We start from the raw sequence: 27845 nt of genomic DNA on the forward strand, positions 1-27845 counted from the left end.
TGAAGATCACCTCACCAATTCAAGTGGGCATCATCTGATCCAATCTATCATCCAATCTGCTTGAGCTGGAGCATCCATCTATTCCTGCCCCTGGACATCAGTGCTACTGGTTCTTGGGCCTTCAGACTTGGACTGAAGTAAATTACTGGCATTTCTATATCATATATATATATGTCTGTGGCTACACACACACACACACACACACATACACACACACACACTAGGTCTGTTTCTCTAGAGAACTCTGATCAATACAACTTCCAAAATGAAATACTGGAAAAATTCTCAAGATCAACCATTTCAGAACCTGGAAGTTAAGCAAAGCCTTGGAACAACTGACGAATGATTATTCAAGAAAAATGACTGAATTTAAGTAAGAACAGTAAGCTTTATGATGTCTTATTTTGCCATAATTCCCTCCACCTCAACCAGCTCTGAGGCAACCTTGAATACCAACAGCCTCACAGGTAGCTCAGAATACCAGCAACCTAGAAGCCACAGAAGTAAGCAGAATGGGTTTGAAGCTTACGGAAAAGCCCCATCACCAGAAATCTGCCACTATTTAACCTCTCTGGCAGTGCCTTGGAAAAGCCCCATTTTCAGGGTTGCTTTAATTTGACTTACCTCAGAGCTTACTCAATACGAAAAGCCCTAACCTGAGGACATTTGTGAAAAACAATCAGCAATAACTGTTTAACATCACAGCTAGCTGAGGTGGCAATACCGACTGAAGCAAACAAGAGGTTACCCAAAAACTTAAAAAGAAACACTGGGTAAAGAGATGTCCATAGGGAATATTGAAAAGCTTCAACATATTCCCGGGGAATCTAGAAGGCCACAAGCAAATGCTAAGCCACGTGCATGAACAAGAAAGACCTGAGAAGGCCTAATGTTTCACTTACAGCCGACCTTCGGGTTCTGCACAAACATGAAGTGAAGGCTAAAGTAGAGTTGTGAACTCTGCCCCAACACACACAGAGCAAAAGCTAAGACACACATCAGCTCAAGGCAGTTAAGAAATTCTCTGCCTACCTTCAGCAGTCTAACCCTACTACTCTTCAGGCAACTGAAGATCTCCAGGTCGGCTCCCCAGTGTGGTCTGAAGGTCCGAGGGCAAAGAGGTCAGACTGCCCATGCCTGTGAGGACTAAGGACCCCTTTCCTTTCCTCTCCTACTCTGTCCTTCTGAGGCCCCCATTCCCAACATGTGATGCACTTGATGGCAGAAGCTTGTCCAGGGTGAATCCACACACATTTTGAACTCAGATGGGACCCTTTCCTGATGCTGGCTGACTCTTAGCTGCCTTACTTCTTGCGAGCCCCCCTTTTGTCCTGTGGATCCAGACACCATCTTGTTCTACAGGCAAAATACATTCCTACACGTCTGAGTGAATCCAACAATTCCATATACAAATGATGATTCAACAGGATTCCAGCACATACCATCAGAGGATCCCCTCCCCCTAAATCCCATGGACCTGACCACCAAGGAATTTCACTCAGATCGCCTACCAGCACATTAATATAATACCATGCTCTGGTCTATAACTGCAAAGAACCTCCTCTGATGGACCAACAACTTTAGGTAGGGACAGCCTGCCCCTGCCCCTATCCAGCATGAATAACTACTGAAGATGAGACCTCTGCCCAAATGCCAATTTGTCATTGTCAGGGGAAATGTAGAGGCCACTTTTAGGCAACAGGCTTGAGCAATGGAAACCTGAGTAGGTAAAAGGGCCCACAGTGACCACCAGGCTGGATGCAAACAGACTCATTAGGTGACCCACCTCAAAATATCTATAAGCCCTAGCTGACCAATGTGTTACTTACAACTGGGCACAGGTACCAAAAAAGGAAAATTCCATATATTCCCATACCACCTCACTTCCCCTCTTAACTATCACCGCCCATCACTGCCGCCTGGCAAACAGTCTCTCCTTTGCTGTCCGCCTGTGACTCCCTATGTATTCAATAAACTTCTATCCCTTAAAAAAAAAAAAGGCAAGAAAGAAATTTTCTGCCCGATCAGCAGCTGACCACTAAGCTAACTAAGCACAGACTTCAGTGGCTACACAAGACAAAGAATAAAGACTTTATAGAATACATTTGGTAAAGTCATTACACAAACAACAGCAACAACAATGAACCCTCAGGGACAGGAGAAATTCAAACTCCATAGTTTCTACATTCTATTATTTAAAATACCCAGCTTTTAACAACAACAAAATTATGAGATATGAAAAGAAATGGGAAAGTATGGCCATGCGGAGGTTAAAAAAAAAAAAAAAAAAGGCAGTCAATAGAAACTGTCTGAGGAATTTTTCCAAAGAAGACATCCAAATGGCCAACAGACACATGAAAAAGTGCTCAACATGGCTCGGCATCAGGGAAATCCAAATCAAAACCTCAATGAGATATCACCTCACACCAGTCAGAATGGCTAAAATTAACAAGTCAGGAAACGACAGATGTTGGCGGGGATGCGGAGAAAGGGGAACCCACCTACACTGTTGGTGGGAATGCAAGCTGGTGCAGCCACTCTGGAAAACAGTATGGAGGCTCCTCAAAAAGTTAAAAATAGAGCTACCATATGATCCAGCAATTGCACTACTGGTTATTTACCCCAAAGATACAAATGTAGGGATCCGAAGGGGTACGTGCACCCCGATGTTTATAGCAGCAATGTCCACAATAGCCAAACTGTGGAAAGAGCCAAGATGTCCATCGACAGATGAATGGATAAAGAAGATGTGGTATATATATATACAATGGAATATTATGCAGCCATCAAAAAGAATGAGATCTTGCCATTTGCAACGACGTGGATGGAAATGGAGGGTGTTATGCTGAGCGAACTAAGTCAATCAGAGAAAGACATGTATCATATGACCTCAGTGGTATGAGGAATTCTTAATCTCAGGAAACAGACTGAGGGTTGCTGGAGTGGTGGGGGGTGGGAGGGATGGGGTGGCTGGGTGATAGACATTGGGGAGGATGTATGCTATGGTGAGCGCTGTGAACTGTGCAAGACTGTTGAATCACGGATCTGTACCTCTGAAGCAAATAATACATTATATGTTTAAAAAAAAGAAGAAGAAGAAGAGAGCAGGAGGGGAAGAATGAAGGGGGGGAAATCGGAGGGGGAGATGAACCATGAGAGACAATGGACTCTGAAAAACAAACTGAGGGTTCTAGAGGGGAGGGGGGTGGGAGGATGGGTTAGCCTGGTGATGGGTATTAAAGAGGGCACATTCTGCATGGAGCACTGGGTGTTATGCACAAACAATGAATCATGGAACACTACATCAAAAACTAATGATGTAATGTATGGTGATTAACATAACAATAAAAAATTTTTTAAAAAATTGAACCAAAAAAAGAACCAAAAAAAAAAACTAATGATGTAATGTATGGTGATTAACATAACATAATAAAAAAAAAAAAGAAACTGTCTGAGGAAGTCCTGGTGTTATACTTTCTAGACAAAGACTTTAAATCAGCTACTATAATTATGTACAAAGAAAAAATTAAAGAAAAGAATGACTACAAGAGTGGAGTCCAGAGGAGAGGAAAGAATACAGTGCAAGAATAAATATTTGAAAAAGCAATAGCCAAACACTTCCCAAATTTGATGGAAAACATTAATCTACACATCTAAGAAGCTCAATGAAAGCCAACCAGGATCCAAAGACATCCACATCTAGACACATCAGAAACAAACTGTCAAAAGGCGGAAACAAAGAATCTTGAAAATAGCAAGATTTCTTACCTCATTTCTCACTAAAAATCACAGATGCCATAGGATAACATATTCAAAGTGCTATGGGTAGGGAGAATGTCAACCAAGAATTCTATTTCTGGCAAAGTTATCTTTCAAAAATAAAGGAGCTAATTAAGACATTCCTAGCTAAACAGAAAAAAAGGAAAGAATTTGTTGTTAGTAAACCTGCCCCACAAGGAATACCAAAGGGAGTCCTGCAGGCAGAAATGAAAAAAAAAAAAACCACACACACACACACACACTAGACAGTAACACAAATCCATACAAAGAAATAAAGAGTACCAGTAGAGCTAGCTAAAATAAGAAAGCATAAAAGACAGTATAAATATATTTTGTCTATAAACCTTTCTTCTCCTACCTGATTTAAAAGAGAACTGAATAGAGCATATCGTGGTAAATCTGTGTTGATGAGCATAAAATGTATAAAGATGTAATATGTATGACAATAATAGTGCAAAGAAGAGGGAAGGAAACAAAGCTATATTAAAGCAAAGTTTTTACATAATATTCAAATTAAGTTGGTATTAATCCAAAATAGATTGTTTTAGATTAAGATGTTAATTGTAATTCCTAGGGCAGCATTGATAACAAAGAAAAATAGTATAGTATAATAGTATACTAGAAAATATCTATTTAACCAAAAAATGTATTAATGAAGGAACAAAGAAACAAAAAAGACATAAGCATATGTCAGATAAAAAAAGCAGAGATTGGCAGAATGCATAAAAAAATTGATCCGACTATATTCTGTCTATAAGAGACACACTTTAGATTCAAAACCACAAAGAGGTCAAACTAAAAAGATGAAAGAAGATATACCATGTGTCATGGGCTAAATAGTGTCTCCTCAAAAATTCATGCATTGAAGTCCTAACCTTGGTACTTCAGAATGTGATCATATTTGGCTCAGTGCCTGGGTGGCTCAGTCATGGAGTCTGCCTCAGATTCTCTGCCACTCTCTCTCTCTCCCCTACCCCTCCCCCACTTGCACTCTCTTGCACTCTTTCTCTCTCAAATAAATAAAAATCTTTAAAAAAATAAAAATGTGACCGTATATGGGACAGGGTCTTTTAAGAGGCAATTAAGTTAAAATGAGGTCACAAGGATGTGCCCTAATCCAATATGACTGATGTCTTTATATAAAGAGAAAATTTGGACACAGATGTGCAAAAAAAGATGATGTGAAAACACAAGTAAACATGACCATCCACAAGACAAGAAGAAAGGCCTGAAACAGATCCTTCCCTCATGGCCCTCAGAAGAAATCAACCCTGACAATACCCTGACCTCAGAGTTCAACCCTCCAGAATTATGAGAAAATAAATCTCTAATGTTGGAGTCACCCAGCCTATGGTACTTTATTATGATAGGTCTGGGGAATAATACATCATGAAAATTGTAGCAAAAAAACAGACAAAACAGACTTTAAAACCAAAAAATTGTTACTAGAGGCAAATTAATTCATCTTAAAATGATAAAGTGGTTCAATTTATTAGGAAGACACAACAATTATAAACATATATGAACCTAACAACAGAGCGCTGAAGACCGGAAGCAAAAACTGAGAGAACTGAAGGAAGAAAGAGACAATCCAACAGTAACAGATGGAGACTTAAATATCTCACTTTCAGTGATGGATAGAACGAGTAGGCAGAAAATCAACAAAGAAATAGAAGGGTAGAAATGCAAACCAAAACCACTTTACACTAATTACTTTACAGTGGCTGAAGTAAAACTTACAGAGAATAATGAGTGGTAGCAAGGACCCAGAAAAATCAGATATTTCATAAATTGCTGGTGAGACTGTAAAATCATGCTGTTGTTTTAGGGGAAAAAATGACAGGTCCTCAAAATATTAAACATAACATTACCATATAAACCAACTAGATCTAACAGCCATCTGTGTAACAACCCATAAGAGTAGCAGAACACACATTCTTCTCAGGCACACCCAAAACATCCTCTAAGACAGATCATTCATTAGGCCAAAAACAAGCCTTGGTACATTTAAAAAGACTGAAATTCACACAAAGAATGTTCTTCAGGGGCGCCTGGGTGGCTCAGTTGGTTAAGCATCTGACTTCGGCTCGGGTCATGATCTTGGGGTCCTGGGATTGAGCCCCACGTTGGGAGTCTGCTTGTCCTTCTCCCTTTGCCCCTCCCCCTGCTCATGTACCCTCTCTCTCTCTCAAATAAATAAATAAAATCTTAAAAAAAAAGAATGTTCTCCAACTACAATGGAATGAAGTGAGAAATTAATAACAGAAGGGTATTTGGGAAATTCACAAATGAGTAGAAATTAAACAACACATTCCTAAAAACCAATGGATCAAAGAAGAAATCACAAAAGGAAATTAGAAAGTAATTTGAGATAATGGAAAAGGAAAACACAACATACCAGAACTTACAAGATGAAGGTAAAACAGTTCTTAGAGGGAAATTTACAGCTGAAACCGCCAATATTTAAAAATAAAAGACCTCAAATCAATAACTTAACATTCCACCACAAGACACCAAAAAAAGAAAAGCAAACCAAACCCAAAATTAGCAAAAGGAAGGAAATAATAAAGAGCAGAAATAAATAGAATGGACAACACCAACAGAGAAAACAAATGAAATCTAAAGTTAGTTCATTGGAAAGATCATCAAAATTAACAAATCTGAAGGGAGACTGAGGGGAAAAAAAGAGAGAAGACTCAAGTTACTAAAATCAGGAATAAAAGAGTAAGCTTGTCTACTAACCTTACAGAAGTAAAAAGGATTATATGAAAATACTATAAACAATCATATGTCAGTAAGTTAAGTAACCTAAATAAAATGACAAGCTCCTACAAAGACACAAATTACTGAAACTGACTAAATGATAGAAAAACTAAATAAATATATAACAAATAGAGAATTAGTACTCATAAAACTTACAAAAAAAAATAAATTAAAAATCCAGGCTTTTTTTGGCTTTTCTGATGAATTCTACCAAACAAAGAAAAATTAATGCCAATTCTTCACAAACTCTTCCAAAAACTAAGAGAGAAGGGAACAACTCATTCTTGAGTTATACCTGATAACCAAAAACAGAAAAAACATCCAGAAGAAGAAAATTACAGACTAATTCTCCTTTTTAATAGACCCCAAAATCCTTAGCAATACACTAGCAAACAGAATACAGCAACATATACACAAGATTAGACAACGTGACCAAGTGAGATTTTTCCCAGGATTGCAAAATTGGTTCAATATACAAAAATCAATGCAAACCAATCAATATCAAATAACATATTAATAGGATGAGTGATGCAAGGCAAATCATGATCTTAATAGTTGCAGAAATAGTATTTGCCAAAATCTAACACCTTTTGTGATAAAAACATTCAGCAAACCAAGAACAAAGGGAAATTCCTCAACCTGTTAAAGAGCAACGGTGAAAACAACACAGCTCACCTCATACATACTGGTAATGCTTCGCTCTGAAATAAAGAAAAAGAAAAGGCTGCGTAAAGAAAAAGAAAAGGCTGCGTGCATGCCACTTCTATTCAGCATTGTACTGGGGTTCTTTCTACCCAGGCAAATTAGGCAAGAAAAAGAAATCAGAGGCATCCATTTTGAAAAGGAAAAAGTAAAACTCTCTCTATTCACAGATGATGTGGTCTTGTATATGGAAAATCCTATAGTATACACTAAAATACACTTAGAACTAGAAAAATAAGCCCAGCAAGGTTGCAAGATATGAGATCAATATGCAATCATGTTAAGTTCTATTGCTCAGTGCTGATCACTGTACTTATTAAAATCAGTCTCCTGGGTGCCTGCGTGGCTCAGCTCGTTGGGCAACTGCCTTCGGCTCAGGTCATGATCCCGGAGACCCTGAATCGAGTCCCGCATCGGGCTCCCTGCTCAGCGGGGAGTCTGCTTCTCCCTCTGACCCTACCCCCTCTTGTGCTCTCTCTCTCACTCTTTCTCTCAAATAAATAAAATAAAATCTTTAAAAAAATTTTTTAAAAATAAAATCATCCTCCCAAAAGACAGGTCAAGATTTATTATCTTTGTATACCCTTTGGAATAGCTAAAACATATTCCCAAACATCCCTATTCACCATAATATTATATTCCTAGCATTGGACATTTAAATATGTAAGTCCATAAATAAATTAGTGAATACTGGGAGGGCCTTATACACTTGAGAGTAAAAGTATAGCAGTCTCTGGATCCAGACCGAGTTCAGGTTCTAGCTCTACCACTTAGTACATGGCTGTGACACAGGGCAAGTTACATTATTATTCTGTGCCTCTGTTTCCTCCTCAGTAAAATGGGAACAAGAGAGCCATAGAGGAAATAAATTATTTTATATATGCAATGTGCTTAGAACAGTGTCTAGTATAAAGTCAACATTATATAAGCTTTACTATGTTGTTAAAGACCTTCTCAATAATTCAACTTTGGAGAATACAAACAGCCTATATAATACAGTGTCTGCTCCACGGTCAGCAAGCTGATGGCACTTTCCCAGTGTTGCACCTCGGCAGGCACTGTTGTTGGTAATCACAACAGTCCGGTCTCAATCTTCTCAATACTGGTCTCCAGTCAGCCAAGTAGCAAAAAAGATTAAAGCTGTTTGCAGTCCTGTGTTGTTTCTACCATCATTCCTCTACAACAGCACCAGAACTCAGCTCTTACCCTCTAGGCTTGACCTAGTGCCCTGCCAATAAATTCCTTCCCCACTAAAAAAAGAGTGTTACTGACTCCTAACTTCTAATGGGCCTACTAACTATAGATTATCAGGTTATTATTTAAATGTCACAACCCATGTTTATTCTTCATATGATTATTAATAAATGGCCAGATTTAGTGCCAGTGTCAACCTGAAGGGATGTCTTTCAGGCAGTTACATCAACCTTTTGTCAGTTCCTAGAGGATGCCAAGTCTTGTCCTGCTACAGGCCTTTGCATTTATTGTTTCATCTCTCTGGAATAATCTTGCCATGGCTAACAGAAATGCCCCTGTTATCTTTATTACACTATTTCTTTCTGCAAATGTATCACTTATTACTTGTTTTTTATCTACATCTTCAGTGACAATGTAAATTCGATATGGCAGGGCACTTGCTGGCTTACTTATCATTTATTGTATACTCTGGCATATAGTAGATGAGAAACAGGGATGCGTGGATGGATGGGTGGGTGGATGGATGGGTGACAAATAGATTCTGTTAGTGCAGATTCAACTTCACTTCTTACTGCCTAAAGGGAGTATCAATAGGTTAAAAAAGAGATGTGTATAATAACTTTTAAGGTGAAAATATATTTAGTATATGGCATTTACCACAACAGAAAGGTAAATTAAAGCATTTTAGAAGATTTCCTACGAAAATGGTTGAAACCAAAGTACTTTCCTTTTAGCCTTCAGTCATCTAGAAAATGAAATCAACCAGAATATCCAAATTGCTAAGTGCTTGGGCCAATCAAGATTTTATTATATACTCCTGGTATATAACAACTCTAGGCTACAAAAAAAAAAAAAAAAAAACCTTAAAAATTATATATTGCTGGTATACAATGACTCTAAGGCTATAAAAAAATATTCCCCATTATACTTCATATACATTCTGTAAAGAACTAAAGTGATTTTCCTAGAAATTAAATCTCAGCCACCATGCTTAATGTTAGTGGTTTACTTATCCTTTAGCTACAATGATGGCATAATAGTTGGGGCCAAATAGACATGTTCCCCTAGGAATCGGTGGGTCCATAACTTATGGCAGGTATAGAGCCACTATTAATTAGCCAACACAGAGGATATGATCACAACATTTTATTCTACATAAAATTTTCCAATCCTAGAATGTACAAGGATGAAGGTAGAATCATTTAACTTAGCAACAAAAACAAATTGTTCCAACTCTAATAACAGAGAATATAGGTGATTCTAATACTGTTAAACCCACCTTTAGGAACAGTCCATTAAATTCATTATTCTACAAGATTCTGCGAAGACAAAATCTAAATTTGGTGAATATTTGTCAACATCAATGGACCTTTCTCCTCGACTCTTTTATATCTTGATCTTAATTATGTTTCTGTTTTTCAAAAAGTTTTGAAAGGACCAAATTGTTTTAAAGTATCTAATAAGAGAATTAAACTAGATCACAATGAAATTTGTCCTGTTTTATTCTTTTCTCCTTTGAGATACTCTCCTACTAGTAATTATCAATTATTATAATTTAAAAGCTCTGGTTTCCCTCACTATGGTTCATGTCATATAAAAATATGCAATGCCAATGACTATAACTAAGGATTTCAGTTACACAAAACCAGAGCATCCTCCCAACACACTTATATTTCACTGGATTTTCTTTAAAAAAAAAAAAAATGTTTTATATTGCAGCCAACTTGTATTCAATCCAACCAATAGTATAAAATAATAACATAAAATAATAGATTATCTAAAATTCTTATTTTCTTTGGAAGTTATCTGATTTTTCACTTTTGGGTGTGTCTTTACCTTTACCTAATTATTCATCTTGATATCAGAAATGTTAATATCTATTTGTACCCCCTGCACTTAATAAAGCAGTGGGAGGCCTTAGGGAGAATGCCAGTTAAAGAATGGAAACTGGACAAGGATTAAAAATTGGCCTCAAGTAACGAAGGACGATCAGGCTGACATGGGCCTTCATGGCAGGAATGCATCAGGCTTGTCAAAAAAGGGAGGTTCAAATGCAAACTCACAGTTCTCTGATTTCTTAAGCTTTCTGATATGAGCTCCTCTTTTTTCCTCTCCCTGCTCCATGCTTCCCTGGTCATAGGCTACTGCTTTTCTCCCTTCCCATCCTCTGTCACCCTTCAGCATGATCTCAACTTCCAACCTTCACTTCCTTCCTGGATACATTATTTCTTTCCTCACAAATCTGGCACATTTACACACTATTCCTAAGGGAATTCTTCCAGAGCTGACTTATCAATTAGGCATAGTGCTCACCATACTTCAGAAGGACACAAAATGTTTTAATTTTAATTTCAAAATGAGAAAAAAAAATTAACACAATAATAATTAATACATAATAATGAATTATATTCATCTTTATACCAATGCAGCTACAGTTCTTAGTATTTTTATGGAGCAAAGGATCCACAAAGGTAAAATCATCTAAGGCCCACAGAATCATAATGGGCCCTGAATTCTGAGTCAACCCAGCCCTACATCCTTCCCCACTAAAAACTGGTCCTTTCTAGCCTCATGGGTACAACCCAGACCAGAAGTGACTGTATGAGTATTTATTTCAAAACCTGATTTGTGGTAATGGTTGCATAACTCATGAACTGTACTAGAAATTATTAAATGGTCCCTTGAGACAGGGTGAATGTTATGATGTGCAAAACATACCTCACTAGGTCGCTTGGGTGGCTCAGTTAAGCATCTGCCTTCAGCTCAGGTCGTGATCTCAGGGTCCTGGGATCGAGTCCCGAGTCAGGCTCCCCGCTCAGTGGGGAGTCTGCTTCTCCCTCTCCCTCCATCCCTCACTCTACTTGTGCTCTATCACTCTCTCTCAAAAAATAAATAAATAAAAATCTTTTTTAAAAAATACACCTCACTAAAGCTGTTTTTAAAAAAGACATAGGATAAAAAAAGAAAAGCAGAAACACAGGTATCTAAAGACACAAAAAGATGAATTTCAGATTACTATACTTGTTTGAAATTCAGAAATTTATCCACAGAAGTGTGCTACAATAATGATAGCTGAAATTTTATCTACCCTAAATATGAACAGTATTACAAACTTGGAGAAAGAATAATGACATCAAAAATGCCAAAACATTCTATATGTGAAAATAATTATGGAAGTTTGGTGCTAAAAAGACTCACTGTCGTAGTAATTAGGGGAGCCTGGTTACAATTAAGTACAGGAAGGATATTAAAACTTCCCAAAGATATTTCTGTAAGCCACAATAGAAGAATAAGAGCAACAGAATAATTGGAACCACATCCAAACCCACTTCCTTGTTATTTACCAATATCATCTAAAGAATACTGTTTAGATGCTGACGTTAGACAATCTTCAGTTGACAACTTTAAATCATATTAAGACTAAAAAAAAAAAATCAAAGAATTTTATGACAAGGGTTAAAAGTTCATAGCCTTGAAACTACGAAAAATTTGGTGCCCACTTGTAAACCACATCCCGGCAACTGTCGTGTCTCTACAATGAAATGGTTTTGTTGTGGTTGAGACAATCAACTCCGAGTTAATAATTAACTACTATTCAAATCAAGTGCAATTTGTGTAATTGTACACTAGATCACTTTTAAGAGAAGGAGTACAAAATTTCATTTTTAGCAACTGATACTGAATGTTATAATCATTCGTCATCCTATGTAATGCAATCAAAATGAGTGGAAAAGTATGTTTTTTGCCCACTGCATGAAATCTCAGTCATTTTCCAGGCAGCTGAAATTAAGTTCAAATGTTATCTGCTCAATGCAGGTGAACATTTATACAAAAAAAAGAAAATGAACACATTTTTTAAAAGGTGAAGTTTCCTATTATATTACTTTGAAAAGTACCTAGAAATAGCACTCTGCATTTACATAAAGCAGAGTTTAATCATTCTGTGGTTTGGTATTTTGATCTAGAATCTATAAATGTTATCTTAAATTGAAAGACTAAATTAGTCAAGATTTCCCTATTATGAAAAGTTATAATAATTATATCAACAACTACCTTTTTAATCTCAGCACATTTCTAACACTGCAAAATATTTTTTCAGTAACCTAATAAAATTAATGCTAGTCGTCAGAAACTTTCCAATTTACAAAGAATTTTTCACATTCTTTAGTGGCATTAGATTCTCAAAACAACCCAGTATTGTTAGTATAATGTTGATTGGCCCCCCAACATCAATTTCCCCTGCCTCTGGCCAAAAAATAACCACACCATTCTTTGGAGGAATCACATCTCCCCAGTTATAGTCATATGGTTTGGATGGAGTTAACCCCATCCGTAGTACACAGAACAGCTTAAGCCAAATAACATATTTTTTAGCCCTCATTAATTGGTTCTGGAATGGTCACTTAACCCAGTGAAATATATGGTCTTGTTTTCTGGGCCTTCTACAAAAAAGGTCTTCCTTTTTCTTCCAGGGAAACTGCTAAAAGATTCTGTAAGTTTCCTTCATGGTACAGTATAAAGATGTAAGATCTGGTACCAGAACGGCTTCAACAATAGCTCCACATAATAAAAGATGGAGGAAAAGGGACTTGGAAAAGGCAGACAGTGCAGGATAGGAGTGAAAAGTAAAGAAAGACAAGTGGGAAAAAGACAAACAGAGAAAAGAGATGCCCAAGGCTCAAAAAGCACATATGAGATGAGAAGAAAAGAAGTAACACAGAGTCAAGAAATAGGGTAGAGGCAAAAAGAGATGAACAGAGCTTGGGCGGCAGTGGGTGAAGAGAATGAAAATGGTCTTATTAAGTTCCTGGGTGGCTCAGTCATTAAGCGTCTGCCTTCAGCTCAGGTCATGATCCCAGGGTCCCGGCATCGAGCCCCACATAGGGCTCCCTGCTCCGTGGAAAGCCTGCTTCTCCCTCTACCCTTCCCCCCTGCTCGCGACCTCTCTCTCTCACTCAAATAAATAAAATCTTTAAAAAAAAGAAAATCTTATCACCCACTGCCTTGCACTTCAGACTGGCTTCAACATAAACTATTGTCTGCCCTTTGAAGCTCTAGCACTATTCATAGCTCAGAGGCTATTCTGCTTGTGGGAACAATAGCATGTATCCAAGGAGACAGTGTCTTTGGTTGAAAAGACCATCACCAACAGAATTGCTAGATAAAGAAACAGAGGCCTTAAGCGGTTAAAATCCAGATTCCTAAGCATGACATAGGAGGCCCTTAATACTCTTGGCCCAGCTGCGTTCTAAGACCCTATGCTACAGAGAACGACATGCGTCACCTCCAGCTCTCCTGCATGACACCACCACCTCTGGTATGAAGCCTCGAACAGATGTGTCACCTCTCACTCCAACCGAGCTACCACAGCGCCTGGGACACAGTGAGTCCTCAGCTGACCAGAGCTCATAAAAAACCCACTCCAAATGTTCTCTTTCTCAAAATTCTCGTATTTCAACAGAAACACTTGTCCATCAGGTTAAATTCCATGGCAGTTTTCACTCACTGGACCTGAACGTGATTAGATAATGCTTCAGAGGGGCCCACTGTGTCGCACTGTCTTATTCTGACTCTTGGCATGCAACGTGGGGCACGAGGGGCCAGTCCTGCTCTGTGTTCCCTTGTTACTGGGGGGTCTTTTGCTTCCTCTGCCTCTTACTAAATTTGCCTTCTCCCCTGGCACTTCACCACAGGAAAGCTGGATCTTGCCTGTCCCTCAGTGCCAAAGCTTTTGTCTTTATCACATAGGGAAAAGAGAACCAGTCAGGATATCAGAAACCAGAATTCTCGCTGTGACTCTGTTGGTCAAGCAGATCAACATTTCCTAGCTTCAGTTTCTTTGTAAGTAAAATAGGAATAAAAATTCCTGCCCCATCCGCCTGGGTGCCAGTTGAGCATTGAACTCTTGGTTTCAGCTCAGGTCATGATCTTTGGGTTGTGAGACAGAGCCCAGACTTGCACTCAGCGTGGAGTCTGCTTGGGATTCTTTCCCGCTCCCTCCCCCTCTGCCCTTCACCCCACTCCAGCTCTTGTGCTCTCTCTCAAATAAATAAATAAATAAAATCTTTAAAAAAACTCCTGCCCTACCTACCTCAAGTGATTATTATGGAGATCATATAAAATAGTAGATCTGAAAATCCATAGCTCTAAAATAAGACTTAATTGATTTTTATTGTTAAAAGGTAATGACAATAGCCAAGATATGGAAACAATCTAAGTGTTCGTCAATGGATGAATGGATAAAAAAATGTTGTACATATATACACACAATGGAATGTTATTCAGCCATCAAAAAAAGGAGGAAATCCCACCATCTGTAACAACATGGATGGACCCTGAGGGCATTATGCTAAGTAAAATAAGCCAGTCAGAGAAAGACAGATACAATACAATCTTGCTTATATGTGGAATCTAGAAGAAATTTTTTTTTTACCTAAAAAAAAAAAAAACTGAACTCATAGATACAGAGAACAGATTGGTGGTTGCAAGAGGCAAAGGGCTGGTAAAATAGGTGAAGGGCGTCAAATGGTACAAATTTCCAGTTATAAAATAAGTAAGTCACAGGGATGTAATGTACAGCATGGTGACTATAGCTAATAATACTGTACTGCATATTTGAAAGCTGCTAAGAGAGTAGATTGCAAAAGTTCTCCTCATGGGAAAAGAAGATCACAACTATGTATCATGATGGATGTTAACCAAACTTATTGTGGTGATCATTTTGCAATATATACAAATATCAAATCATTATGTTATCCATCTGAAACTAATATAATGTTTCATGTCAGTTTTACCTCAATTAAAAAAAAAGTAGCTAATGAGTCTTAATCACACTAATAACTTTAGCAACCTTTAACTAGATTAGCTACAGCAAATAGACTAAAACACTGCTACCAGGTTTGCTGAAAGCAAATCATCTCATCATTAGTTGTTTATCAAGTGCTTATCCTAACTCCATGGTTTTCTACCTTTTTCTAACCTTTCCTAGCAAACCTAAGGGCCATGAGACATACACATTGCTAACAGTGGGCATCCTATTGATCTCAAAAGACTGGGAGAGCCCACTATTTGACAAATACTAGGCTGCATTTTGAGGATACCACTGTAAGCAGAAACAAACATTCCTGCATTCATGGGACTTATAGGCTCAGGGGACAACATGAACAACAAACACAGACACATACCCAGAATGACTAGAAAGCATGTATGTGAGCATGCATGCATGCATTTGTATTTCCTGTACCCTCACTTTGAAACAGCCCCACCAGTGATACCATCCCCCTCTACTCTCATCCCCAGGGAACCACACACCTCCACATCATGAATCATTGTGTTAGGAGCCGGAAGAGAATTAAACTCTACCAAACGCTACAAGAAAATTTCTTCCAAAGCTAATTAATCATTGACATATAAGTAAAGCAGACTAGGTAAAGATCAGGAGACTTAAATAGAGTCCCAAATCCAGGACCGGTCACATAATTTGCAAGTACTGGTGCAAAGTGAAAAAAATGTAGGGCCTCTCATTCAAAAATAATTAAGAATTTCAAGGCAGTGATAACAGAGCATTTAAACTAAGCTTAGAACCCTCTGTGATTGCACAGGTCAAACCCCCTGAAATCTTCCTAGCTTCCATCCTTAAGGAATGTGTAACTTGTAGCCATTCACTTACCCTACCTCAGGTTCCTTACAGCTATAAAATTAGAGGAGGGAAGAAAAGGCTTTCAGCTTCTTCCCATAACTAACATCTGTGTTTCTCTATTTAGAAGACAGTTCATTCATTTGGAGAGAATTATTTTACCCTTTTATATAACCACTAAAATGCTCACTGTGACTCAAAGCTAATGTTGAAACCCCATATGTAGTATTTTACCTTTAACCATTTTGATGGTTTTTTTTTTTACCCTAGACAACTCCTTAATTTTGTCTACGAGAACAAATCTCCAAAGCAGTTTTCCAAGTTTACTAGTCTCCCATGTATGCCATTTAAATCTGAAATTCCTAACTGAGGTCTCCATCTATAAAGTAATTTTTCCCATAGTAAAGTATCTCCTTGCACAAATTTGGTATTTTCTTTTTTTCTATTCCTGAAGAATTATCTATTCTGAATAGGCATCTGGGTCTGCTCCAATAAAAAGGAGGCAAAATGTCAATTTCAGAGTTAGTTAACCTTTTAATTCCACCAGTTTAGTATTTAGCATGACATAACTAATAACTATCCAAACCAGGGGTTCTTAACCTAGAGTCCATGGGAAGAATTCTGGGAACTAATTAACTTGAATGGAAAAATATATCTTTATGTCCATCCAACTTCTAACTAAAATTTAGCATTTTCTTCAATTATGAATGTAGGCAACAAACCATAGGAATATTAGTAGTACCTATGGCTTGATCACCAATAAATATTATCCATATTTTCATATCATATTCTAGCTATTGCAGATATCTTAAAACATCATTTATGTTCAACATTACCTCAAAATTGCAATAGTCACTAAGCCCAATAATAGATCTTATGGTTTAATGTGTTAGTAAAAAATCATATATGTTATTACAACACAAAATTGGTTTTTACATTGAAATAACTGTATTTTAATATAACTTGCTTCCCTTGCAATCCTAAATATATCAATTTATGCATCTAAAAACATAATTCTGAAAAAAGGTCCATAGCCTTCACCAGACTATTCAAAGGATCCATAGTACAAAACAGGTGAAGAAACCCTGGTCAAAAGAAGTTACAGAGCTCATGTGACAATAAAATAGAATCAAATGTACTCCTGTCTCACAAGTAATAATAGACCCATTTTAATATAAATAGTCTTTAAACTTCTAATTCAACAGCAATGTCTACATACAACAAAATCTTCATGGTCTGTTTATTTTAACTTAATAATAATTAAGTATACCAAAATAGAACAGTTTTTGCTGTTGTTGTTTGTGGGTTTTTTCTGTTTTTGGTTTTGTTTTTTTTTTTGCACATGTGACCATAGGATTTGATATGAAAGAGTAAAACCCAGATACATGTCTTTACACCACAATCTCAAAAGTTCCTTGGATTGGTACCTGAGATGACAGGAGGTTACAATCAATGAACAGTCCTTTCCCCGTTTTATATCTGTGTATCAGTCCAGCCATAATGGCTCCACATGCATACAGGCCAGTAGCGAGATCAGTCATGGCCACTCCTGGACGAACTGGGTCTCCATCCTGGGTTGGGGTGAGAAAAACAGAGAAAATTGAAAATTGAAACCACCTTATTTTTTCTCAAATATTCTAAGATCAAACAGAAGAAAGAATTGTTTATGACATATGCATGCACACACACAAAAGGAATACAACAAGCTGCTATGGTGATTATCTGCTGGTGGTAAGAATATATTTATATTTACTGTATTTTTCACTCCATCTCCTACCAACCAAACTAAACCAAATCAAATCATATCAAATATTTTTAAACATGTCTAGGGGCGCATGGGTGGCTCAGTCAGTTAAGCATCTGCCTTCCGCTCAGGTCATGATCCTAGGGTCCTGGGATCGAGCCCCATACCGGGCTCCCTGATCAGTGGGGAGCCTGCTTCTCCCTCTGCCTGCCGCTCCCCCTGCTTGTGCTCTTCCTCTCTCTCTCTCTCTCTCGCTATCTCTCTCTCTCTGTGTCAAATAAATAAAATCTTAAAAAAAAAAACACACATGTCTGAAGTTCCTTCTTAATGTATTTACCTTGTTTATCCTAAAAAATAAATAATTGAATTTGAACTTAAATGAGTAAATCTACTGGCAACGAAAGAGAGCTTTTTTTTTTTTTTCTTGTTGGGTAGGAGGCTCTCCCAGGAAAAAGAAGGCAGAAGACCTGGTCTATTCTCCTTATAAGCACGCTAATTACTGACAAATATACTAATGGTATTTGCTTAAAAAAAAAAAAGTACTTATCCATAGAAGGCTTTTAGCAGAATACCCTTGTTTTAGAAGTACTATGGAAAACAAACCTAAAATCTATAGGTTTATAAGGGATGGGACATCACCTGTGCAATTATTGGAGTATAAAATGGAATGTTTCACAGCCTATAATGTTCCCTATTGTATGAGGTAACCCACGTACTTCATTAGAGATCATATCTACTGCTCTGGGATTGACAGTTTTGTCTATTGTGAAAAGAAAGAATCTGGGGGTCTGTCTCAATGTCCAGGACCCCTGTCTGCTCTTCCTGTGCCTTTTGGTTCCTTGTATCCTTAAAATTAAAAGTAAACCTTAATACTGATTAACATTTTCAATTCATGTCAGTCTGATCTGACAATCCAATCTTTGACCTATATGTAAAGATATTAGAACAGTGCCTGGCAAACAATAACTATCCTATAAAAATTAGCTAACATTATCATTAACATTATTATCAGGCATTGTTATATCATAGAGTTCCTATTTTGCACTACCTTGAATTCTGTTAATCCTTGCATCACACAGAATACCTAAAAAAGCCTACATTTCATCTGGTTGATACATTCATTCAATCACTCCCTTATTCATTAATTCCAGCTGTTATTCAATCATTTTCAGAAGCTAGTTTTTTCTTTCCTGCAATCCATACATGAACTGTATCAATCATCTTATGAGAGTGGTAAATAATGTTAAAAGAAAGTAAACGAGAATATTTAATGACTAAACTTTTTCTCTGCTTCTCAACTCAATTTCAAGGAAGATAAAGCAATTAAAATTGGAAACCTCTGGCTGTTTTCTACCTATTATGATTGGAAAAAACTTGTAGTGGCTTGAATCAGTAAATTTAAAATTAAATTTGTCATTGGGATTTAAGATTATTTATAGTGTTAAAAATGAGAGACAAGTCCAAATTTAAGTTTATAGACACATCTTCTCACTATAAAATGAATAAACTCATATTTTATCTGCTCTACTTCTCAGACCAGTAGGAATAAATGAGATAATAAATCCTTTATCTTATATTTAAACTTCCTGAAAAGGGGAGACTATATCTGATTAATATTCCAAAAACATCATTACATTATCCAGAATAACAATATGAAATTATAAGCATTAAACAAACATTAACTCATCAATATATTAGAGACAACATTATCACTGTTAGAAGTGACAATTTATGCCAAATAATTTCAGTGAAACACCAACTGAAACCAACTTACTAACACACTTTAGATTCAAAGATACAAATAGGCTGAAAAAATGAAAGCATGGGAAAAAATATGTCATGCAAACAACAGCCATAAGAATGCTGGAGTGGCTATACTAATACCAGACGAAATAGATCTTAAAACAAACCAAAAAAATGTCACTAGAGAAAATAAAAATAGAAAATGGGATCATTGCACTAGGAAGATATAACAACTATAAGCATATATGCACCTAACAACAGAGCTGCCAAAAAACAAAAAGCAAAAAGTGACTGATTTGAAAGGAGAAACAGACACATCAGGAATACTAGAAGGAGGTTTCAAACTCAAATATGAACAGTGAATAGAACAACTAGATAGTAATATTCTATTGTATATATGGACCACATCTTCTTTATCCATTCATCTGTTGAAGGGCATCTCGGCTCTTTCCACAGCTTGACTATTGCGGAACATTGCTGCTATGAACATTGGGGTGCGTATGGCCCTTCTTTTCACTACATCCGTGTCTGTGGGGCAAATACCCAGGAGTGCAATTGCTGGGTCATAGGGTAGCTCTATTTTTAATTTTTTGAGGCACCTCCACACTGTTTTCCAAAGTGGCTGTACCAAGTTGCATTCCCACCAACAGTGTAAGAGGGTTCCCCTTTCTCCACAACCTCTCCAACATTTGTTGTTTCTTGCCCTGTCAATTTTTGCCATGCTAACTGGTGTAAGGTGGTATTACTCAGCCATCAGAAAGGATGAATACCCAACTTTTACATCAACATGGATGGGACTGGAGGAGATTATGCTAAGTGAAATAGGTCAAGCAGAGAAAGTCAATTATCATATGGTTTCACTTATTTCTGGAACATAAGGAATAGCATGGAGGACATTAGGAGAAGGAAGGGGAAAATGAAGTGGGGGGAAATCGGAGGGAGAGATGAACCATGAGAGACTATGGACTCTGAGAAACAAACTGAGGGTTTTAGAGGGGAGGGGGGTGGGGGTATGGGTTAGCCCAGTGGTGGGTTTTAAGGAGGGCACGTACTGCATGGAGCACTGGGTGTTATATGAAAACAATGAATCGTGGATCACCACATCAAAAACTAATGATGTATTGTATGGTGACTAACATAACATAATAAAATAAACTTAAAAAAAAAAAAAGAACAACTAGATAGAAAATCAAAAAAGAAAGAAAAGATTTGAATACCATAAACCAAGTATATCTAATATCTAGAAAACACTTCATCCAACAACAAAACACACATTCTTCTCAAGTGGACATGGAAAATTCTCTAGGACAGACAATATCATAGGCCATAAGACAAGCTAAAATAAATTTAAAAGTAGTGAGTTCATACAAAATATGTTCTCAGGTAACAACTGAATGAAATTAGAATCACTAACAGAGGCATATTTTGGAAACCCAAAAATATGTGGACAGTAAACAACATAATCCCAAAACACTAATGAGTAACAAAGAAAATCACATAAGAAATTAGAAAATACCTTAAGATGAATAAGAGGCATCCATATTGGTAAAGAAGTTAAAACTGTCCCTATTTGCAAAAGACATGATACTATACATAGAAAGTCTTAGACTCCAGGGGTGCCTGGGTGGCTCAGTCGTTAAGCATCTGCCTTCAGCTCAGGTCATGATCCCAGGGTCCTGGGATCGAGCCCCACATCGGGCTCCCTGCTCAGCGGAAAGCCTGCTTCTCTCTCTCCCACTCCCCCTGCTTGTGTTCCTGCTCTCACTGTCTCTCTCTCACTGTCAAATAAATAAAAAAAAAATCTTCAAAAAAAAAAAGAAAGAAAGTAAGTCCTAGACTCCAGTAATAAATGAATTCAGTAAAATTGCAGGATACAAAATTAATACCCAGAAATCAGTAGCATTCTATATACCAATAACAAAATAGTAGAAAGAGAAATTAAGAATACAACCTCATTTGCAATTGCACCAAAAAGAATAAAATACCTAGGAATAGACTTAAAGAGGTGAAAGACCTGTACTTTGAAAACTATAAAAACATTGAGTAAAGAAATTGAAGATGAAACAAATGGAAAGATATTTCATGCTCATGGATTAGATGACTTAATATAAATGTTAAAATGGGCATACTACCCAAAGCAATCTACAGATTCAATGCAATCCTGATCAAAATACCAATGGTGTTTTTTTGACAAAAATAAAACAAATAATCCTAAAATTTATATGGAACCACAAAAGACCTCAAATACTCAAGGAAATCTTGAGAAAGAAAAACAAAGCTGCAGGTATCACAATTCCAGATTTCAAGTTATACTACAAAGCTGTAATAATCAGGGCACCTGGGTGGCTCAGTCATTCATTAAGTGTCTGCCTTCGGCTCAGGTAATGACCCCAGAGTCCAGGATTGAGTCCCACATTGGGCTCCCTGCTCAGCTTCTCCCTCTGTCCCTCAATCCACTCGTGTTCTCTCTCTCTCAAGTAAATAAAATCTTAAAAAAAAAAAAAAAAAAAAGCTGTGGGAATCAAAACAGTATGGTACTGGCACAAAAATAGACACATAAATCAATAGAACAGAATAGAGACCCCAGAAATGAACCCACACTTATACGATCAATTAATCTATTACAAAGGAGCCAAGAATACACAATGGGGAAAAGACAGTCTCTTCAATAAATGGTGCTGGGAAAACTAAATAGCTACATGTAATAGAATGAAGCTGGACCACTTTCTAATACCATACACAAAAGTAAACTCAAAATAAATTAAAGACCCAAATGTGAGCCCTGAGACCATAAAAATTCTAGGAGAACACAGACAGTAATTTCTCTAACATCAACTACAGCAAAATTTTTCTAGATATGTCTCCTAAGACAAGGGAAACAAAAGCAAAAATAAACTATTGGGACTACATCAAAATAAAAAGCTTTTGCACAGTAAAAGAAACCACCAACAAAACAAAAAGCTATCTAATGAATGGGAGAAGATATTTGCAAATGATATATCCAATAAAGGGTTCATATCCAAAATACGGAAAGAATTTACACAACCCACCACCAAAAAAACATATAATCTGATTAAAAATGGTCAAAGGACCTGAATAGAGATTTTTCCTTAGAAAACATACAAATGGACCACAGACACATGAAAAGATGCTCAACATCACCAATCATCAGGGAAATACAAATTAAAACCACCACGAGATATCACCTTACACCTGTCAGAATGACTAAAATCAAAAAGACAAGAAATAACAAGTGTGAACAAAGACATAGGGAGAAAGGAACCTTCGTGTGCTGTTGGTGGGAATGTAATTGGTACACTCCATACTGTGGAAAATAGTATAAAGTTTCCTCAAAAAAATAAGAATAGAAATACCATATGATCCAATAATTCCACTACTCAGTATTTACCCAAAGAAAACAAAAACAGTAATTCAGAAAGATATATACACCCCTATATTTATTGCAGCATTATTTATAATAGCCAAGATATGGAAGCAACCCAAGTGTCCATTAGCAGACAAATGGGTAAGGAAGATGTGGTGTGTATGTACATGTGTACGTACACACACACGCATGCATGCACACTGAAATATTACATAGTCATAAAAAAGAATGAGATCATGCCATTTGAGATAGCATGGTTGGACCTAGAGGGTATTATGCTAAATGAAGTAAGTCAAACAGAGAAAGACAAATATCATATGATTTCCCTTATATGTGGAATCCAAAAAACAAAACAAATGAATTAACAAACAAAAAGCAGAATCAGACTTATAAATACAGAGAACAAACTAATGGTTGCTAGAGGGAAGGGAGGTGGGAGGGGGGCAAAATGGGTGAAGAGGAGTGGGAAATATAGGCTTCCAGCCATAGGAATGAAAGGCACAACATAAGGAATGTGACAGATGGTAGTTACACCTGTGGTGAGCATAGCATAATGTATAAACACGTGGAATCACTATGATGTACACCTGAAACTAATGTAACAGTGTATGTCAACTATACTCAAATAAAAAAAACTTTTAAAAGAAAATGTTTCAAGATAAATGAAAATAAAGGTACAACATACCAAAATTTATGGGATGGAGCTAAAGCAGTATTGGAGGGCAATTTATAGCTGTACATACCTGTATTTTAAAAGAAGAAATATTTCAAATCAATAACCTAGCATTCCCCCTTTAGACATTGGAAAAAGAAAAGCAAACTAAACTCAAAGCAAGTAAAAGGAAGGAAGTAATACAGAGTAGAACAGGAAATAATGAAATAGAGAATAGTAGCCCAATGGAGAAAATCACCAAAAACAAAAGTTGGCTCCCTGAAAAGATCAACAAAAGTGACAAATCTGTACCTGAACTTTTTTTTTAAGATTTTATTTATTTATTTGAGAGAGAGAGAGCATGAGCAGGGGAGAGTGGTAAAGAGAGAAGCAGACTCCCCACTAAGCAGAGAGCCCAATACAGGACTTGATCCCAGGACCCGGGGATCATGACCTGAGCCAAAGGCAGATGCTTAACTGAGCCACCCAGGCGCCCCTGTACCTAAACTTTAAAAAAAAAGTAAGAAATAAATCTAACAAATAAATAGAAAAACTGAATAGATATATGACAATTAGAGAAACTGAATTTGTAATCAAAAAGCTTCCAACAAAATTTAAAAAGTCTAGGAAAATTCTACCAAGCATTTTTTAAAGTTTTTATTTAAGTTCCAGTTAGTTATCATACAGTGTAATATTAGTTTCAGGTGTATAGTACAGTGATTCAACGCTTCCATACATCACCAGGTGCTCATCACAAGAAGTGCAATCGTTAATCCCCATCACCTATTTAACCTATCCCCTCACCCACCTATCCCCTGGTAACCATCAGTTTGTTCTCTGTAGTTAAGAGTCTATTTCTTGGTTTGCTTCTCTCTCTCTTTTTTTTTTCCCTTTGCTCAATTGTTTTGTTTCTTAAATTCCACATATGAGTAAAATCATACATCTACCAAGCTTTTAAAGAATTAACATTAATTCTTCGCAAATGCTTCCAAAAACCAAAAGAGGAAAGAACACCTCTCAACTTCTTCTATGAGGCCAGTAATATACTGAGATCAAGCCACACAAAGACATCACAAGAAAATAAAACTATAGGGGCGCCTGGGTGGCTCAGTCGGTTAAGCAGCTGCCTTCGGCCCAGGTCATGATTCCAGGGTCCTGGGATCAAGCCCCACGTCAGGCTCCCTGCTGAGCAGGGAGCCTGCTTCTCGCTCTCCCTCTACCTGCCACTCCCCCTGCTTGTATTCTCCCTCTCTCTCTAATAAAAAATAAAAAAATCTTTTAAAAAAAAAGAAAAGAAAACTATACAGGCCAATATCTCTAATGAGTGTGAACACAAACAAATTCTCAACAAAATACTAGCAAACTGAATCTGGCAATATACAAAAGAATTATATATCATGAGTAATTGGGATCAATTTTCTCAGGAACAAGGTTGATTTAATATTTGAAAATCAATCAGTATAACAATCAAATCATTAAAATAAAGGAAAAACACAAAATGATCATCTTGACAGATGCAGATAAAGAATTTGATAAAATCCAATACCCTTAATGATGAAATATTCAACACACTAGGTAAAGAAGTGAACTTCTTCAAACTCAAGAAGGACATATGTGAAAAAAAACACAGGTCACATCATAAGTAAATGTGAAAAATTGAATGCTCCCCCCCTAATATTAGAACAAGAGAAGGATGCCTGCTCTCATCACTTCAATTCAACATTATACTGGAGGTTTTAGCCAGTGCAATTAGGAGAGAAAAAGAAATGAAAGGAATCTAGACTGGGAAGAAAGAAAAAACTCTTAGAACTAACAAATGAGTTCAGCAAGTTTGCAAGATACAAGGCAATATATAAAAATCAACTGTCCTTCCACACAGTAACAATAAACAAATCAGGGGCGCCTGGGTGGCTCAGTCGTTAAGCATCTGTCTTCGGCTCAGGTCATGATCCCAGGGTCCAGGGATCTTTTTTTTTGAACACCAAAAAAAAAAACACACGCACACACACATACACACATACCCACACACAGACATCTGGGAATAGCTGGACATGTCAGCATGTTAAGTAAAAGAAGAATTTATGAAATAATAATGCAATTCTGATACATTCTAAAATTCAAGAGTGCAATCTTGTTTCAAATATAGTATATTGTCTATTTAAAAAAAAAAAGTTTTTTTCAAGTCACATATCTGGTAAGGAACTTATAACTAGAATTTATGAAGAAACTCAATAATTTACAGCTCAAATAATAAGAAGGCAAATAAGCCATTTTGCAAAGGATCTGAATAGACATTTCTCCAAAGAAGATACACAAATGGCCTTTAAGCATAGGAAAAGATGCTCAACATCACTAGCCATCAGAGAAATGCAAATGTAAACCACGATGAGCTTACAAGCCAAAAATAAAAAGACAACCCAATTTTAAAATGAGTAGTATTGACACACTTTCAAAAAAAGATATACAAATAGCCAATAAGCACATGAAAAGATGCTCTACATCATTAGCCATCAGGGAAATGCAAATGAAAACCAAAATGAGCTTACAACCCAACAACAAAAAGACAGCCCGATTTAAAAATGAGCAGAGGGTTTACACACACATTTCTCCGAAGAAGAAGACATATAAATAACCAGTAAGTACATGAAAAGGTGCTCAAGATCATTAGTCGTCAGAGAAATGCAAATCAAAACCACAGTGAGATACCACATCACACATACTAGAAGAGTTGTCATGAAAAAGAGAAATATGGCAAGTGTTAGCAAGGACATGGAAAAATAAAAATTCTTATAAACTGCTGGTGGGATTGGAAATGCTGTGCTCACCGTGGAAAACAGTCTGGCAATTCCTTAAAGGGTTAAACATAAAGTTACCATATGACCCAGCAATTCTACTTCCAGGAATATGCCCAAAAGAATGAAAGTATACTTCCTCACAAAAAAAACTTACACACAAATTTTCATAGCAGCATTATTCATCATGGCCGAAGAGTGGAAGGAACCCAAATGTCCATCAACCAATAAATAAATGAAGTGTGGGATAGCCATACAATGGAATATGTTAGGCAATAAAAAGAAATAAAGTACTGATACATGCTGACTTTATGCTAAGTGACAGAAGCCAGTCCCAAAAGACCACAGATGATATGATACTATTTTCATGAAATGTCCAGAATAGGCAAATCCATAGAGACGAAAAGTAGAGCCAGGGGCTGAGAGGAAGTGGAATATAGGAGGTGCTGCTAATGAGTTTGGGGTTTCTTTTTAGAGAGATGAAGATGTTTTAAATTGATTGTGGTGATGGCTGCACAATTCTGTGAATATAAAAACCACTGTGAATATAAAACCATCGAATTGTACACCTTAAATGAGTGAATTATATGGTACATGAATGATATGTCCATAAAGCTGTTTTATTTTTCTAAACACCATTATAATGACAATAATGAAACAAAACAGAAAAGAGGGAAATAATTAGAATTTAAGTTTTTAAAAAGTCTTTTTAAAGGCCTGCTAAAGAACATGTACTTAGTGGAAACTCTGGAAGTTACATTTCATTCAAAGCTGTTTGGTAACAATAACTAAAGATGTACCACTCAAGGATGTCTGAGTGACTCAGTCAGTTGAGCGTCTGCCCTCGGCTCAGGTCATGATCCCAGGATACTGGGATCGAGTCCTGCCAGTCCTGCAATGGGCTCCCTGCTCAGCGGGGAGCCTGCTTCTTCCTCTGCCTGCCGCTCCCCCTGCTTGTGCGTGCACTCTCTCTCTATCTCTCTGACAAATAAATAAAATCTTAAAAAAAAAAAAAAAAGATGTGCCACTCATTTTCTAGTATAATTCAGAGGTGGTGATGCTCATACTTTGGAAATCCCTCATAATCATATTCCTGTCATCGAAGAATTGTCAGCATGCCAGAGAAATAAAGAAGTGCAAATAAAATACCATTTAGTGAGCAGGAAACCCCACAGAGAACCACACTGCAGCGGTGAAGTGACTAAGTATTCCCAGGTGCAATCAGAATCAGAGCAGGGGCTGTATATATAAGGTATGAAAGGTCCCTTCCACACACGGAGACCCACTGCAGCCCTACTACCATGACCATATAAAACAATGTGTCTCTCATCCTGAAATCTGGGATAAATGGGGTGGTACTATCTCTATATATCAACAGATAAAGGAATTTATCACTCAGAACACCGCAAAACACATTTGGGGAAGAACAGGTAATAAACAGACCTTGCTAAGCA

General features: G+C 37.0%; 1 protein-coding gene across 14 annotated transcripts in view; it reads right to left on the reverse strand.

Annotated features, from left to right (window-relative positions):
• The window catches only part of SUGCT (succinyl-CoA:glutarate-CoA transferase), a 773157-nt gene that overhangs the window by 608825 nt on the left and 136487 nt on the right, over positions 1–27845 (reverse strand). For all 14 annotated transcript variants that reach the window (XR_013443062.1, XM_078059977.1, XM_078059983.1 and 11 more), the window contains one exon: positions 17503–17646. Coding sequence is in view for 13 of the 14 variants with exons in the window: in XM_078059977.1 (XP_077916103.1) it covers positions 17503–17646 (144 nt within the window). In the remaining variant the exon portion in view is untranslated. The remainder of the gene's footprint in view (positions 1–17502; positions 17647–27845) is intronic.

The sequence above is a fragment of the Halichoerus grypus genome, chromosome 12 (genome assembly GCF_964656455.1).
Source record: "Halichoerus grypus chromosome 12, mHalGry1.hap1.1, whole genome shotgun sequence".
NCBI lineage: Eukaryota > Metazoa > Chordata > Mammalia > Carnivora > Phocidae > Halichoerus > Halichoerus grypus.